This window comes from Rhineura floridana, chromosome 4, assembly GCF_030035675.1.
Source record: "Rhineura floridana isolate rRhiFlo1 chromosome 4, rRhiFlo1.hap2, whole genome shotgun sequence".
In the NCBI taxonomy this organism is placed as follows: domain Eukaryota; kingdom Metazoa; phylum Chordata; class Lepidosauria; order Squamata; family Rhineuridae; genus Rhineura; species Rhineura floridana.
The window spans coordinates 156,048,588-156,062,519 of NC_084483.1; the positions used below are offsets into that span (position 1 = coordinate 156,048,588).

Below are 13,932 nucleotides of genomic sequence, written 5' to 3' on the forward strand. Positions count from 1 at the left end.
TTGATCCCAACAAACACATGCCCTGTGCACGTCTACATTAAACTATCTGTGTCCATGCACTTTTAATTATCTGTAACTCATTCCTTAGTTCATTGCAGGGATGCGTGACTTGAAAACCCTGTTTGGCCCAGTTCTGAATTTTCCTGCCTCATATCAGATGTCATACATAGTGTCGTGCGTAGAGTAGGTGAGCATGGCTTGGTCAAAACAGCCTCTTGGACCAAATGAGGAGGCCTGGCAGGTGTAATGAGCCCCATGGGCCGCAGGTTCCCCACTGACACACTAAACCAGTGATGGGGAACCTATGGCCCTCCAGATGTTGGGTTACAATTTCTATCATCTCTGACAATTTGCCATGCTGGCTGGGACTGATTGGAGTTGTCTATTGATGCCAACTGTTGCCTGTTCTAATGGCTTCTCAGTAGGTCCCCCTCCCAAAACTCATCATCAATTTATCATCTTCTTTGTGTTTCAAGTTCTAGCATTTAAATTGTTATTCTGTGGGAAGCCTAATATTGTAAAAATCAAAACGTAACATAACTCATCAGCCCACGTTGGATTAGGGAAAAATATCATGTTACCTTTTTTATCCTGTTGTTCAGTGGAAAACTTCCTCCTTCATCCAACTTGTACCATCACAAGCAGGAGATGGATTGTGATCATGGCTTTATTTTATTCTACCTTCTAGGCATTTAGATTTCTTTGAGATGGTCAGAAATGAAGATGACTTGGAACTTGCAAAGAGGTTTGAGGTGGTGAGTAATTTTTTTTTTTTGCTAAAAAGTTTGCCTGTTCACTTTGGCTGTTTAGTATAAAACCCTATCATTTCTCCATGTGGTGAGGATCTGCTTTTCTCAGTACTAAAGAGAAATGAGTTGCTTTGCTTCTTATTTACAGAGTAGACAATAAAAGGTGGTCAGTGATGAGCATGTTAATTGGTGACTCTAGGTGAACAGCTGGACAGCCATCTGTTGGGTATGCTTTAACTTGGATTCCTACATTGAGCAAGCGTTGGACTCGATAGCCTTATAGACCCCTTCCAATTCTACTATTCTATGATTCTCTGCATTTTGGATGATGTCAGGATTCTCATCTGCATTTTTGTGGTGCCAGTCAATGGCTACTAACCAATCAATGGCTACTAGCCATCATGGCTATACTCCACATCCATGGTTGGAGGCAGCATGCTTCAGAGTACAAATGTTGCTAGAAAATGCTGGAGGGGAGAGCGCTACTGCACTCAGGTCCTGTTTGCGGGCTTCCCACAGGCATCTGGTTGACTATTGTGAGAACAGCATGCTGGCCTAGATGGGCCGTTGGCCTCATCCAGCAGGCTCTTCTTATGCTCTTAAGTTATGTTCAGTTCCTTAAAGTGCCTCTGTCTAGTGGTTGTTTGTTAACCCATTTGCAGTATTGTTGTTGTTGCTGTTACATTTTTAACCCTTCACTAGCAGGTCGCAGCATGGCCGGCTGTTTTGAATATTTAGGAAACCTCTTGGAGAGCCTTAACAGACTTGGGCTTCTGATGGTATAGAAGCTACTGGCTTGGCACATCTGATGAGTTCTCTTCCAGCTGTTGCTACTGCCTGTTTGCCTGTATCTGGGAACTATAGTCTGCCTATATTCTTGGAGTCTTATTTAGTCAATTTATATACCTCTTAATTACAATAGTCTCTAAGTGTGGTACAAAAATGCAATACAGTGAATATAAAAATCAGTTAAAATGATAAAATCAGAATTCAGTTAAAGTGCCTGCTGGATTAAAATGTGTAGTCTTTAGTAAGGCCTATCTCGTCTTCTGTAAGGGAGCTCCATAAAATTGGGTCCACAATACTGAATGCGTGGCTCCTGGTAGATATCAGCCATGCATCTGAGTCATGGGGCACCACTAACAGTGACTCCCCTGAAGACCTCAGTGATTGGACAGCAATATAAGGGATCTGATAGTCCCTGAGATATCCTGGATCCAAGTTGTTAAAGGACCTTGTGAAGTAATGCAATGGCTTGGTAGTTTATGGGCAGCTAGTACAAGCTTTTGAGCACTGGAGTTATGTTCTAGCAATAGTTTGTCCCCATCAACAATCTAGCTGCAGTGTTTTGCACCAGCTGGAGTCTCCAAGGGTAGCCCCACATAGTTGATTGCAACAATCGAGTCTTAATGTTACCCATGCATGAATCACCTTGTCCAGATTATCTCTGTCAAGAATGGCCATAGTTGGCATACCAACCATGGCTGGAAAAAGGAAGTCTTAAACACTCAGGCTACCATGGACTTTGCTCACCTAGAGTTTGAATATGCGGTTTTGTGGATGTTCCTAAAACTAGTTGTTTGCAGTGACGCTGCTCCAGCCTCATACTATCTTGATATTATGGTGTAAGCGTCTGTTACTTACCTCTACAAGGAGCTTGAGAGCTGCTTCTGAATTCAGCCCCAGCAGTTCTAGAGTCTCAGTGGACAGCTCCCTGCTCTTTGTGCCAAACTCCTGCTCCAGATTAATGAATTTCAGTGAGGTTTGATGCAGTGGCAGCTGGTGGCTCCATGTCAGTGGAGCAGTGGAATTTGCTCTGGGTTTTAATCTGGACAGCTCCTTGAACATCACCACTGGTTTGATTTTTAAACGAGGAGATGTCTCACACTGTTATTTTACTTTGTCTTCCTGCATTTCATTTTGCTGTAGGTACATATAGACACAAAGAGTGCCTCACAGATGTTTGAGATGATCAAGAAGAAGCTGAAGCACACAGATGCTTATCCATATTTACTATCTGTACTCCAGCACTGCTTGCAAATGCCTTGTGAGTGTATTGCTTCTTCCTAGGGCTATGGGTGCTGAGGAATTCTATGATTGGTAAGAGGAAGATTCTCAGGATGGCAGAAGTATGAATAGGTAGCTTTCTGAAGCTTTAGAGAATTGAGGTCCCCCACAGTGGACCTCTAGTCAAGTCACTCAGTTTTTTGAGCCCTACTTTCCCTTGTGTTATTTGGGAAGAAGAAAAGCTGATCTGTTTGTTTGAAAGCCTCTAGTGTGACTATGGAAAATATTCTTGAAAGAAGCCAGATGAGTTGCTAAGTACGATTTCCAGGGCAGGAACTTCTTCTACAGCATGGGGGAGAGAGGTATCAAGCCTGGGGGCAGAATACAGCCCCCCAGGTCTCTGTATCCATCATCAGGACTCTCCTTAAGACACACCCCTCACTAGACCTGCACGGCACTCTCTTTCAGTGCTTTTTCCTTACTGGAATGTGTCCTTCTATTGAGATAATGCCTCTTCCTTGGTTGGATGAGAGATTTCCCATAAATAGTTTTCCCTTTTTTTCCAGTTCAGTTCCCCAAACATGAAGTGGTCATTTCTTCTTTAACAGCAACAAAAAGAGAGTAGATGGATGCTGTCCATCTGGAAACAAAGTCCTTGATTAAATTATTGTTTATTACTAAAGAAAAACAAGAAAGGACGTTTGTGCTCAGGGTCTGAGAAATAGGTGCTACCTTTAATTGACCTGCAATAAAGTTTTTTGTTTTTGTTTAAATGAAAACTCTGTTATCATTAAGTGGAAATTTCACAGAAATGATTCTTTGGGGGGGCATCTCATGGGAATGGGGAAGTAGACTGTTCCCAAGCCCTAATTGACAAATCAAATTAGCAGTTGTTTTCAAGATATATGATACAAATATGGGGATTTAAAACCATTTGATTTAAAAGCCTAGTAACAACTACAGATTATTTACTTCCAGTCAGTAGTGTTAAGCAAGGGCTTGCTATAAGATCACTGCCTATCAGAAACATGTGGCCATCATTTCTGCTGAAGGCAAAACTAGGTTTCAGCAGCGCGCATGAGATACCAAATCTGCACTTCTGAAATTAGGTTCTGTATGTTCAGTCTGTGAAGGGAGAGTGGGGGTGTGCATGCTGGCCACACATCCACATCACTGTTCCTCTCAGCTCCAGCCCACCAACCACCCCAGAGCTACATACATATGCACTCAACTGAATGTGCATAGGCTCCTTGATGCAACTGGTGGCTCTGCATCATTGGGCTCCCAATGGTGTAGATGACCCTAGGCACATTTATCTTTCCCCCAACAGATTAAAGGTGTGGGGATAGAAAGACAGTGTTGGATGGCAGGGACAGTGACATTGGGGTGGAGGCAGTGTGCACAGTTCCACTTTCCTCTCCACTTATTATTTGAATGTGTGGAGCCTAATTTCTGAAAAGGTGTCTCTAATGTGTCTCTAGCATGCAAACCATGAGCGGTGTGTGTGTGGGTAGATGAGTTCAGAGGAAATTGTATTTGCAGGGGATAAGTGGAATGCAGAAGGTATCTGTTTGACCTTTCCCTTGCATACTGCTTTTCCTTTTTGATGTGATCACTCTATCTCCTAACCCACCCAGCCTCCACCCCAAGGATATACATCTCTAATACAGAAGAGCAGGGTTAGAGAAATTCTGAATACATTGGTGTCACAACATATGCCTTCTTAAACTAAATATTACTTGGAGATTTAGGAAGGAGACATAGAAGGGTGATGATCACATATTTAAGGTAATGTATAGTTTGGTCCTAAGAATTCAATAGTTTATTTCTACTTCGAAGCAAAACAGAGAGAAGAGGGAAGTGAGGCTATGGGCAGGATGTGAATTGTAATCTGGCCACAGAAAGAATTACACAAAGGCTATACAGGCCAGGAAAATAAGAGAGCCTTGCTAGGCTTGCCATAATTAAGACAGAGTAGATGGTTGGATGCAAGCCCCATAGGGGATATGACAACTTGAAGTTGTTTCTACTTATTTGAGGTGAGGCTACCCATTATGTTTGATCATACGGTCCATGCATTAGCCCTCAGCCCAGGAACAATAATGTGCAGCAGCTTCTCATTAATAAGGGGAGAAAGGACTATGGCAAGTGGGGCAGAGTAAACGGTCTTTGCCAGCTTGCCAAGTATGGTCTTCTGCTTTAGTCTCCTTTCTCTCTTGTCTCCTTTGTATCAGTGTCTTGACTATAAGGCCCTTGGGGGAAAGTAGAGATGTAAAATTTCTGGAAATTTTGAAGCCATGGAAGAAACCCAGTTTCTTCCGGGTTTTTTTTCCAGAAAAAAATGGAAATTTTCAGATAAGTTGAAGAAATGCAATATTAGCACTTTTTACAGATTGAAAGTCACTTTGTTACTTCAGGAACATCAAATGTAATTATGTACAAGTTGGTTTGGCATAAAATTATCACATTTGGTATATAAAAATATATTTTATTCAAAATATTATTACAAATTGAATTTACTTTTTAAAAAATCTATTTTTTTTTTGTAACAAATGGATCTACAAGATCCCGAACTGTAAGGAACACCTGAACTGTAAGGAACCTCTTTTATTTTGCCAGTTTATGAGGAGCAGGCAAAAAAAATTTTTTTTAAAAAAGAAGAAACCATCGACATTAATAACAAAGATAATTATTTGTCTCCACTAGTCCTCCGCAGTGTCCAGCAGACATAAAGCATCCATTCCCATAAAAAGAACTGAGAAAAAGGCAGGGACCAAGATTCAATGAAACATTTTATTCATCATGCTAAAATAAAGCATTCCATAATCCATTTTTCTTCATTTTTTGAATTTTTCAGGAAAAAAAGGCTTCAAAAAATGAAAGAAAATCACATTTTTTTCCTGATTTTTTCATTTTTTTTCCAGGTCTCCACATTTCTAGGGGAAAGACCTTCTCTTCCTTCTACACATCCATGTGCATGCGTACCACTCAAGAAAGAAAGAAGTTGTAGGCGACAGTTACTGAGTGCCATTTTCAATATGACAGTCAAAGAGGGGAACAGGAAATATGACTCATCTCTTTCCCCCCTCTTATATCAGCTGAATGGGAATTTTAAATCTCCCCCACCCTTACATTGCATGAACTTGGGGACATGTTGCACATTTCCAAGTGCAAAAGTACCCTTTAAAGGTGATGAAAATGCACAGAAACCAGGATGTGCCAATTAAGCCTCTGGATCTCACTGACCTGGGAGTAAGCCCCATTGAATTCAGTAGGACTTACTTTTGAGTAGACATGTTTAGGGTTGCATTGTAAGATTCTCTTCCTGCCTTTTTCACCATATCCAGAGTGGTTCTAAAGGAAACTCACAAGAATAATCAGGAGTGAACATACAAACGCAGAAAATACAGGAATCAAGAATAAGTAACAACAGTAGAAACGATATCATCAAAAGGCCCCAGTCGTAACATTCAAGGAAAATTAGCAGATATTTTTTAACAAAGCCATTTATATAGACTCGTTCCCTAATTTTCTTTTTCACATTGTCATTGCAGATAAACGAAATGGGGGAACATTTCAACAATGGCAGCTGTTAGACAGGATACTGCAGCAAATTGTTCTTCAGGATGAGCGAGGGGATAATCCTGATATCACTCCTTTGGAGAATTTCAATGTCAAGAACATAATTAAGATGTAAGAAGTATTAGATTTCATTTATGCATTAATTAGTACAATAAGTTAACTACAAGGACTCTTTATGTACAACATTTCATCTGCATGAAGGTAACCTTTCTTTGAGGCAGAATGTCACATTTTTATCTAGTACAATTTGCATTAACAATGGGATTTTATACCAGAATGTTAATTCTACATAAGTAGGTTAGTAATAGTACTGAGAATCCCATCACAATTCAACTATCTTTTCCCATTCTCCTAGGAATATTTGGGTTTAATTATTTTGGTATAGATCTATATCAGTCTCAAGTGATCTGGCTTTATCTTCATTCAGGTTGGTAAATGAAAATGAAGTGAAACAGTGGAGAGACCAGGCAGAGAAATTCCGAAAAGGTATGTGGTTATCTTGTGCTCTGAATAGTATCTCTCCAGTCAGTGGAGGGAAGGATAAGGCTCTAGGGATTAACTATTGTAGAGGTCACTTTTGTTCCCATTTTACAGATGTGAATTGTGGCTGAGGGATAGTGACTTGATCTGGTTGATCACTGGGTGTCTCGGTGAGCTAGAAGTTGGACCTGATTCTAAACTTTTGATAAAGCTTCCAGGTTTTGCTGTGCCTCATCATCTGCTGATTCTCAACCTAAATTATTCTTCCATCTATATCATATGTTGATAACCAGGGTAACCATCCAGATATTGTTGGACTCCAGTTCCCATCAACCCTAACTAGCATAGCCAATGGTCAGGGTAGTGGGAGTTGTGATCCAGGATATGGAGGGCTACAGCTTACCCATCCATGGACCTATAGTTTCTAATTTTAATGCAACTCCTTTCCAAACAGTTTATAACATTTAGAGGTTTATAGTTATGTGTCTTACCTGTTGTCCCCTCTAGAGATAATTTGTGGCTTTTGAGTCAGTGACTGAGTCAGTGATTGTCTGAAATCATTCATCACACTTTAGTCTTTTCCCCACTGCTGTTTGCAGAACATGCTGAGCTGATGAGTAGGCTAGAGAAGAAAGAAAGGGAATGCGAAATAAAGACCCAGGAAAAAGATGAAATGATGAAGACGCTGAATAAAATGAAGGACAAGCTGCAGAAAGAATCTGTAGAGCTACGCCAAACCCGGGACCAAATGACCGACCTTGTAGCTCAACTCAATGAGTTCTCGGTAGGATACAGAGCCTTTTCTTCTCCAGTAGTAGTAGTGGTAGATGATGATGATGATGATGATGATAAGAATAAGAATAATAAAGTTGAAAAGAGATACCATGAGGTTGTCATTTTGTGCACCTGCCCATTTTTCAAAGGAAGAGAAAGAAAAGCTTATAAGTAGTTAAAAGTTTGGTGAAAGGTTCATGAATCCTCTGATAAGGAAAACAGACCACATTCACACCATGCATTTATTCCACTATTATTCCACATAAAGAATCCTAGGAAGTGTAGTTTGTGAAGGTGCTCAGACTTATTAGGAGACATCTATCCCTTTTATAGAGCTACAATTTCCAGAGTTCTCTCGGAAGAGGAACTGACTATTAAACTATTTGGGGAATTGTAGGTCTTTGAGGGGAATAGAGGGTCTCCTAACAATTCCCAGCACCCTTCACAAACTACACTTCCCAGGATTCCTTGGGGGAAGACATGACTGTTTAAAGTGGAATAATAGTGGAATCAATGAATGGTGTAAATGTGGCCAGAATCAGTAGCCACTCAGCCAATGCTGTCCATTCTTTTCTTTCATTTTATTTTGTTCTTTGTGAGACTGCCTATGCATTATGCTGCATCATAAGGCAGCTGTTGTTTTTGTTGTAAGTAACCAAAACTCGATCTGCCCATTGGCTGAAAAATGATTTGTCTTGTTTCTGGCCTGCTCTAGTGCAGGGGTGGCCCTCCAGATGTTGCTGGAGTACAATTCCCATCAACCCTTGGTGCACTGGCTGAGGCTGATGCGCTCTCTCCTCCCCCACCTCCTGACATGGCTGGCAAAACCTGGCAGGGCTTTGGAAATGGCAGTCAATTTGCCACTGTTTCCATGTGAATGGCTACAAAGTGGCTTACAATAGTAAAGACAATATAGTACAGTAAAATACAGTTGTAAACAACAGCCAGCAAGATTAAAACAGAGACAGCAGAAGTTAGAAGATAAGAAAAGCAAGTGGAAGATTTTTTTTTTTAATCTTGAATCTCACTAAAAGCATGATGGAACAGGACAGACTTTGCTACATGCTTAAAAGATAACAGGGATGGCATCAAACAAATTTGTCTGAGGAGAGAGTTCCATACTTGGGCCCACTAGAGAAAAGTCCTGGGTGTTGTCTAACTAAATAGTTCCATTAGTGCAAGCACTTTGGCTGCACAATGGAGCTTCCTCTTCCTGTGTGCCCCCTAAATAGGTTCTGGGTTTTTCCAAATCCTCCAGAGCAGATTTAGGGGTGGTGCAGGGGTTATGCAAAGAAAGGGGAGGGAGGGGAAGTTCTGTTGCATAGCTAAAACTACTTGCATTAGCATAACTGTTCAGTTGGATACCATCCCCTCTGTCCAGTAGCCCTTTGCCTGATGTCAGAATTCCGAATGTTTGTGCTGTTTCAGGGCAGTATAGAGCTACACTCCCTTACATAATGTGGTATTTGCTGTTAATCTGTGTTAGAACTAGACCTGGCCCAAAAGTTCTGCAATAAACGTTTTTGAAGAACTTTGAGAGTTCACAGCAGGGGTAGAAAATACATCTTTGAGAAGGTAGCAGCAAAAAATAACCATGTTTGGAGGGGAAATAGTTTACATGAAAGGTAGCAGCAGTGTTAGGTGATTTCCTCTTTTTTTGTTTTGTTTTTAAAACTTTTTTTTTTTGCTGCAGTGGCGGTGCTTCTCTATGCAACCTAGCAGCCATGTCCCTCCTTCCCCCTGAATGGTGCTACATCATGGAGGCATTGAGGGGAGGATAAGGCTTCTGGACTGTGTAAAAGCACTGAAACTGTTGTACACCGCCCAGAGAGCTATGCTAGTTGGGCGGTATAGAAATTCAACAAATAAATAAATATAGATTCCATCTGCACTATACATTTAAAGCAGTATTATACCACAGTATTATACCATGGCTTTCCTCAAATAATCCTGAGAACTGTAGTTTGTTATGGGTGCTGAAAGTTGTTAGGAGACCCCCATTCCCCTTACAGAGCTACCATTCCCAGAGTGGTTTAACAATGAATCCTTCTTCCCAGGAAACTTTGGGAATTGTTGCTCTGTAAGCAGAATAGGGCTCTCCTAAAAATGCTCAGAATCCTTCACAAATTACAGTTTCCAGGATTCTTTGGGGGAAGCTATGACTGTTTAAAGTGGCATAATGCTGCTTTAAATGGGGTGATAGATAGATCCATGGGAACTTGGTGCAGATGGGGCCATAGATAGAAGAATGGAAAAGACCCTGCCAAAAATGATGTCATTTTTCTCCTACTCACTCTGAAAAATGCAGAAGTTACTACTATCAGCACCGACACAAACTTGTGGCCTGAGAATGGGCCTATGAAAGCAAGGAAAAATTTGACATGGCCTAGTCAGACTGTTCTCTCCTTGATTTCAGCAAGGGGGCAGCATTTGCTTCCCTCCCCCTCCTCAGCTACCTCCTGGTGGTCCATTTGCCTTGTCCTCTTCTCTACCATCTTCAGAGATTTTGCCACCTCCTCCTCCACCTCTTCCGTTCTCCAGCTGCCCCCCTCCACCCGCTCCACCACCACCTCCAGGAGGACCTCCTCCCCCTCCTGGTGCACCACCATTCTTCAACATGGGTACACCTCCCCTTTCATCCACCACCACTTTCAGCAGCAGCAGCGGGACCAGTCTGAAGAAGAAATCCATCCCACAGCCATCTCATCCACTGAAGTCCTTCAACTGGGCCAAACTGAGTGAGGTAAGGGGAAGGAGTACCATTTTGTGTCTATCTTGTCCTGTCAGTTAGGGTACTGGAGATTGTCCAGTTATTGGTATTAAATTAGTTGCCTAAGAAGAATTTTATGGCTGAATAACCTCCATTCAAGCATAAAATATTATGGGTGAGAATACAGCCATTCATAGAAGGACCTAGGCAGTTGTACTGTTTTAACATTGAGCATCTCAGGATGGCTCTACACTTTAATACAGGTGCTGGTGGATTTTGGAATGAGTGATGTTTGGAAATGACACATACACCAGTTTGGAAATTGTAGCTCCATTATGAGCCGAGTCTCTGAAGTCTTTCTAAAGTTCAGACCTAGGTCATAATGGGTTTGCTGCCAATTCCACCCTCCCCTCCAGGAAACTTACACTTTTTGAAGGTAGGAGCCTAATACTTAAAGCCTGGATGCATTTGAGCATGCCCAAGAACATCATTTCCTGACAGAGTTAACGGGATTTGAAGTTTTCTAAACCTCCAGGTCAGATGCACTGAACTGGGTGGTTCTGCAAACTACAATTTTGTACTCCCTAGCAAAAGATAGAATGCTCAAGTGTATCCAGGTTTTAAAGGCAAGATGTACAACACTTCTCCAGTCATGAGCCAGACTTCCTCATTATCTGTGCCCCTCTTGAAAAGGACCCATTTGCTTTGGAGTATGAGGTGTGGGTGCTGGATGGTTGTGGGTTCTGTGGGCTTGGTGTTTTCAAACTCTTATACTTTCCGAATGTTCTCTGAAAACTAGGAAACCCCAAGCATTGCAGGATAAACTAAGCTGCATTGCCACTACAGTTTATGCAAACATAATTGTGGCAGGTGCACCACTATTATACAAAACTCACATCTTTAAATGCTCATGTGCATAATTGGGGAAACCCAGTCCAGTCAGAGTTCCTTACATGTATGCATGCTGATGTGTGAGCAATGCAAATATGTCATCCACACTTTTTTGTGTTTATTGTGGGAAACACCAGTGTACCTGCAGCTGTTGTGTCACTCCATAAAGCATGAACCACCACCAACAAAGTTAAGTACCACATTACAACTACTAAACACATGTTGCCACATTCATCTTGACCTCCCTCTGACTTGTGGTATATATGATGCAAGGTCAGAGCTCTTATATCTCAGAGGGCACCCTGAGGTGATGAACACAAAGGATCTCAATAAAAATGTTCATATAGGAAGCTATGGTGGCTGTGTATGACCTCCGGCATCACAGGCAATATGCCTCTGAACCCCAGTTTCTAGAGGAGACAAGTGGGGAGAGTGCTGTTGCACTCATATCCTGCTTGTGGGCTTCCCATAGGCATCTGTTGGTCACTGTGAGAACTGTGATGCTGGACTAGATGGGCCTTTGGTCCAGTGCAGCAGGGCTTATTGTTAAAATACTTGCTCCTAGAGTCTAAAGCAAGCTCCTTCTTCCAATTTTTCAACAAGGATAATGTATTATGCCATGGGTGACATGTTGTGGGAGACAGAGACTTCAGAGTTTATTCTTCAATCTGTTTAGATGCTACTGCCTCTTCTAACTCCAAGCACTGTCAAAAAATAATCCTTCGTGGAAGTGTCTCATGTGGAAGTCTTGTCATTTAAAATAGTCTTGGGAATGGCGGGGAGTGTTCTGAAGTTGGGGGCTATTTCTTTTACCCCTGTGTCATGGTCAGATCACTATCTGGTGAACTTTGACCTCTCGTTGCCACACACCCTCTGCAGGGGTAAAGGACCTATTAGAATGGTCCGCCCCAGGCGCCTGATGGATCTGGATGGATTCCTGACTGCGCTGGGGGAATTGGAACCTGCTGAAGGTCGCCCGGTCGAAACCCTGGTGATGGACTGGAATGAGGGAATCACCAGGGCATTAAACCAGGTGGCTCCGAAACGTCCTCTCCCCCTGAACAGAACTCAGACCGCACCGTGGTACACACCCCAGTTGCGAAGTCTGAGACAGGAGGTGAGACGACTAGAACGCCGGTGGCGGAAATCCCGCTCTGAAGATGTTTGGACACAGGTTAGAGCAGCAATAGCTGCCTACCAGGTGGCAATAAAGGCAACAAAGAAGGATTTCTTTGCTGCCTCTATTGCATCTGCAGAGTGCTGTCCCAGGAAGCTGTTCCAAGTGGTCCGAAGCCTGGTCGGTCCAGTTGCTCAGGAACCCTTGGAGCACTCTAAGGCTTCCTGTGACAAATTGGCAAGGCACTTTGCTGATAAAATCGAACACCTGAAGAACTCGATTCCGTACGCTGTGGATGCAGTAGAAGATCCAGAGTTGACCAGTTGCAATCCGGTTCAGTGGGATCGGTTCCGGCCTCTTCCTTCTGAGGATGTGGACAAGGTACTTTCAACGGTGAAGCCGTTGGATCTGACTGATCCTTGCCCATCATGGTTCCTTATGAATTGCAAGGAGAAATTGGGCGAAGGGATCAGGGCGGTGGTAAATGCATCCTTGAAAGAGGGTGTACTGCCACCGGCCCTCAAGGAGGCAATTATAAAACCCATTTTGAAAAAACCCTCCTTGGATCCCCAAGTCTTGAACAACTTTTGCCCCATTTCGAATTTGCCATTTTGGGGCAAGATCATTGAGCGAGTGGTGGCTAGCCAGTTGTCAGCACACTTGGATGAAACGGATTATTTGGATCCATACCAATCGGGTTTCAGGACTGGACATGGTACTGAAACAGCCTTGGTCGCTCTGGTGGATGATATGAGGAGGGCATTAGACAGGGGAGAATTCACCTTTCTTGTCCTCCTGGATCTCTCAGCGGCTTTTGATACCGTCAACCACGGTATCCTGTTAGATCGCCTGGAAGGATTGGGAATAGGAGGCACTGTTTTACAGTGGTTCCGTTCCTTTCTCTCTGACAGGCATCAACAGGTAGCATTGGGGGATGAGGTTTCAGATCCTTGGCCCCTCACTTGTGGAGTGCCACAGGGTTCTATCCTCTCTCCCATGCTATTTAACATCTATATAAAACCACTGGGAGCTATCATCAGGAGTTTGGGGCTGCGGTGTCACCAATATGCTGATGACATGCAGCTCTACCTCTCTTTTAAATCCTCACCGGAGTTGGCTGTGGAGACCTTGTCCAAGTGCCTGGAATCCGTGAGTGGGTGGATGGGAAGGAACAGGCTGAAGCTTAATCCTGATAAGACCGAGGTGCTGCTTGTGGGTGACAGGGGAAGATTGGGTGTTGTTGACCTGAGGCTTAATGGGGTGAGTTTACCCCTGAAGGATCAGGTCCGCAGCCTCGGGGTTGTTCTTGATTCCAAGCTGTCCATGGAGGCGCAGATTTCGGCAGTGAGCCGGGCAGCTTGGTATCAACTACACCTCATACGGAGGCTGCAACCCTACCTCCCTATTCATCAGCTCCCACTGGTAGTACATGCCCTGGTCACCTCTCGATTAGACTACTGCAATGCGCTCTACGTGGGGTTACCCTTGAAAACGGTCCGGAAACTACAACTGGTGCAGAATGCGGTGGCTCGGTTGCTTACAAACAGCTGCCGCCGCAATCACATCACACCAGTGTTATTTCATCTACATTGGCTTCCAGTTGTTTTCCGGGCCCAATTCAA

The 13,932-nt window shown here is 43.0% G+C and overlaps 1 protein-coding gene across 7 annotated transcripts in view; it reads left to right on the forward strand.

Moving 5' to 3' along the window:
* Positions 1-13,932, forward strand: part of DAAM2 (dishevelled associated activator of morphogenesis 2) — a 288,833-nt gene that overhangs the window by 198,474 nt on the left and 76,427 nt on the right. For all 7 annotated transcript variants that reach the window (XM_061624914.1, XM_061624913.1, XM_061624920.1 and 4 more), the window contains 6 exons: positions 689-755; positions 2,679-2,796; positions 6,311-6,449; positions 6,766-6,824; positions 7,418-7,602; positions 10,009-10,335. In XM_061624914.1, coding sequence (XP_061480898.1) covers positions 689-755; positions 2,679-2,796; positions 6,311-6,449; positions 6,766-6,824; positions 7,418-7,602; positions 10,009-10,335 — 895 coding nt within the window. The remainder of the gene's footprint in view (positions 1-688; positions 756-2,678; positions 2,797-6,310; positions 6,450-6,765; positions 6,825-7,417; positions 7,603-10,008; positions 10,336-13,932) is intronic.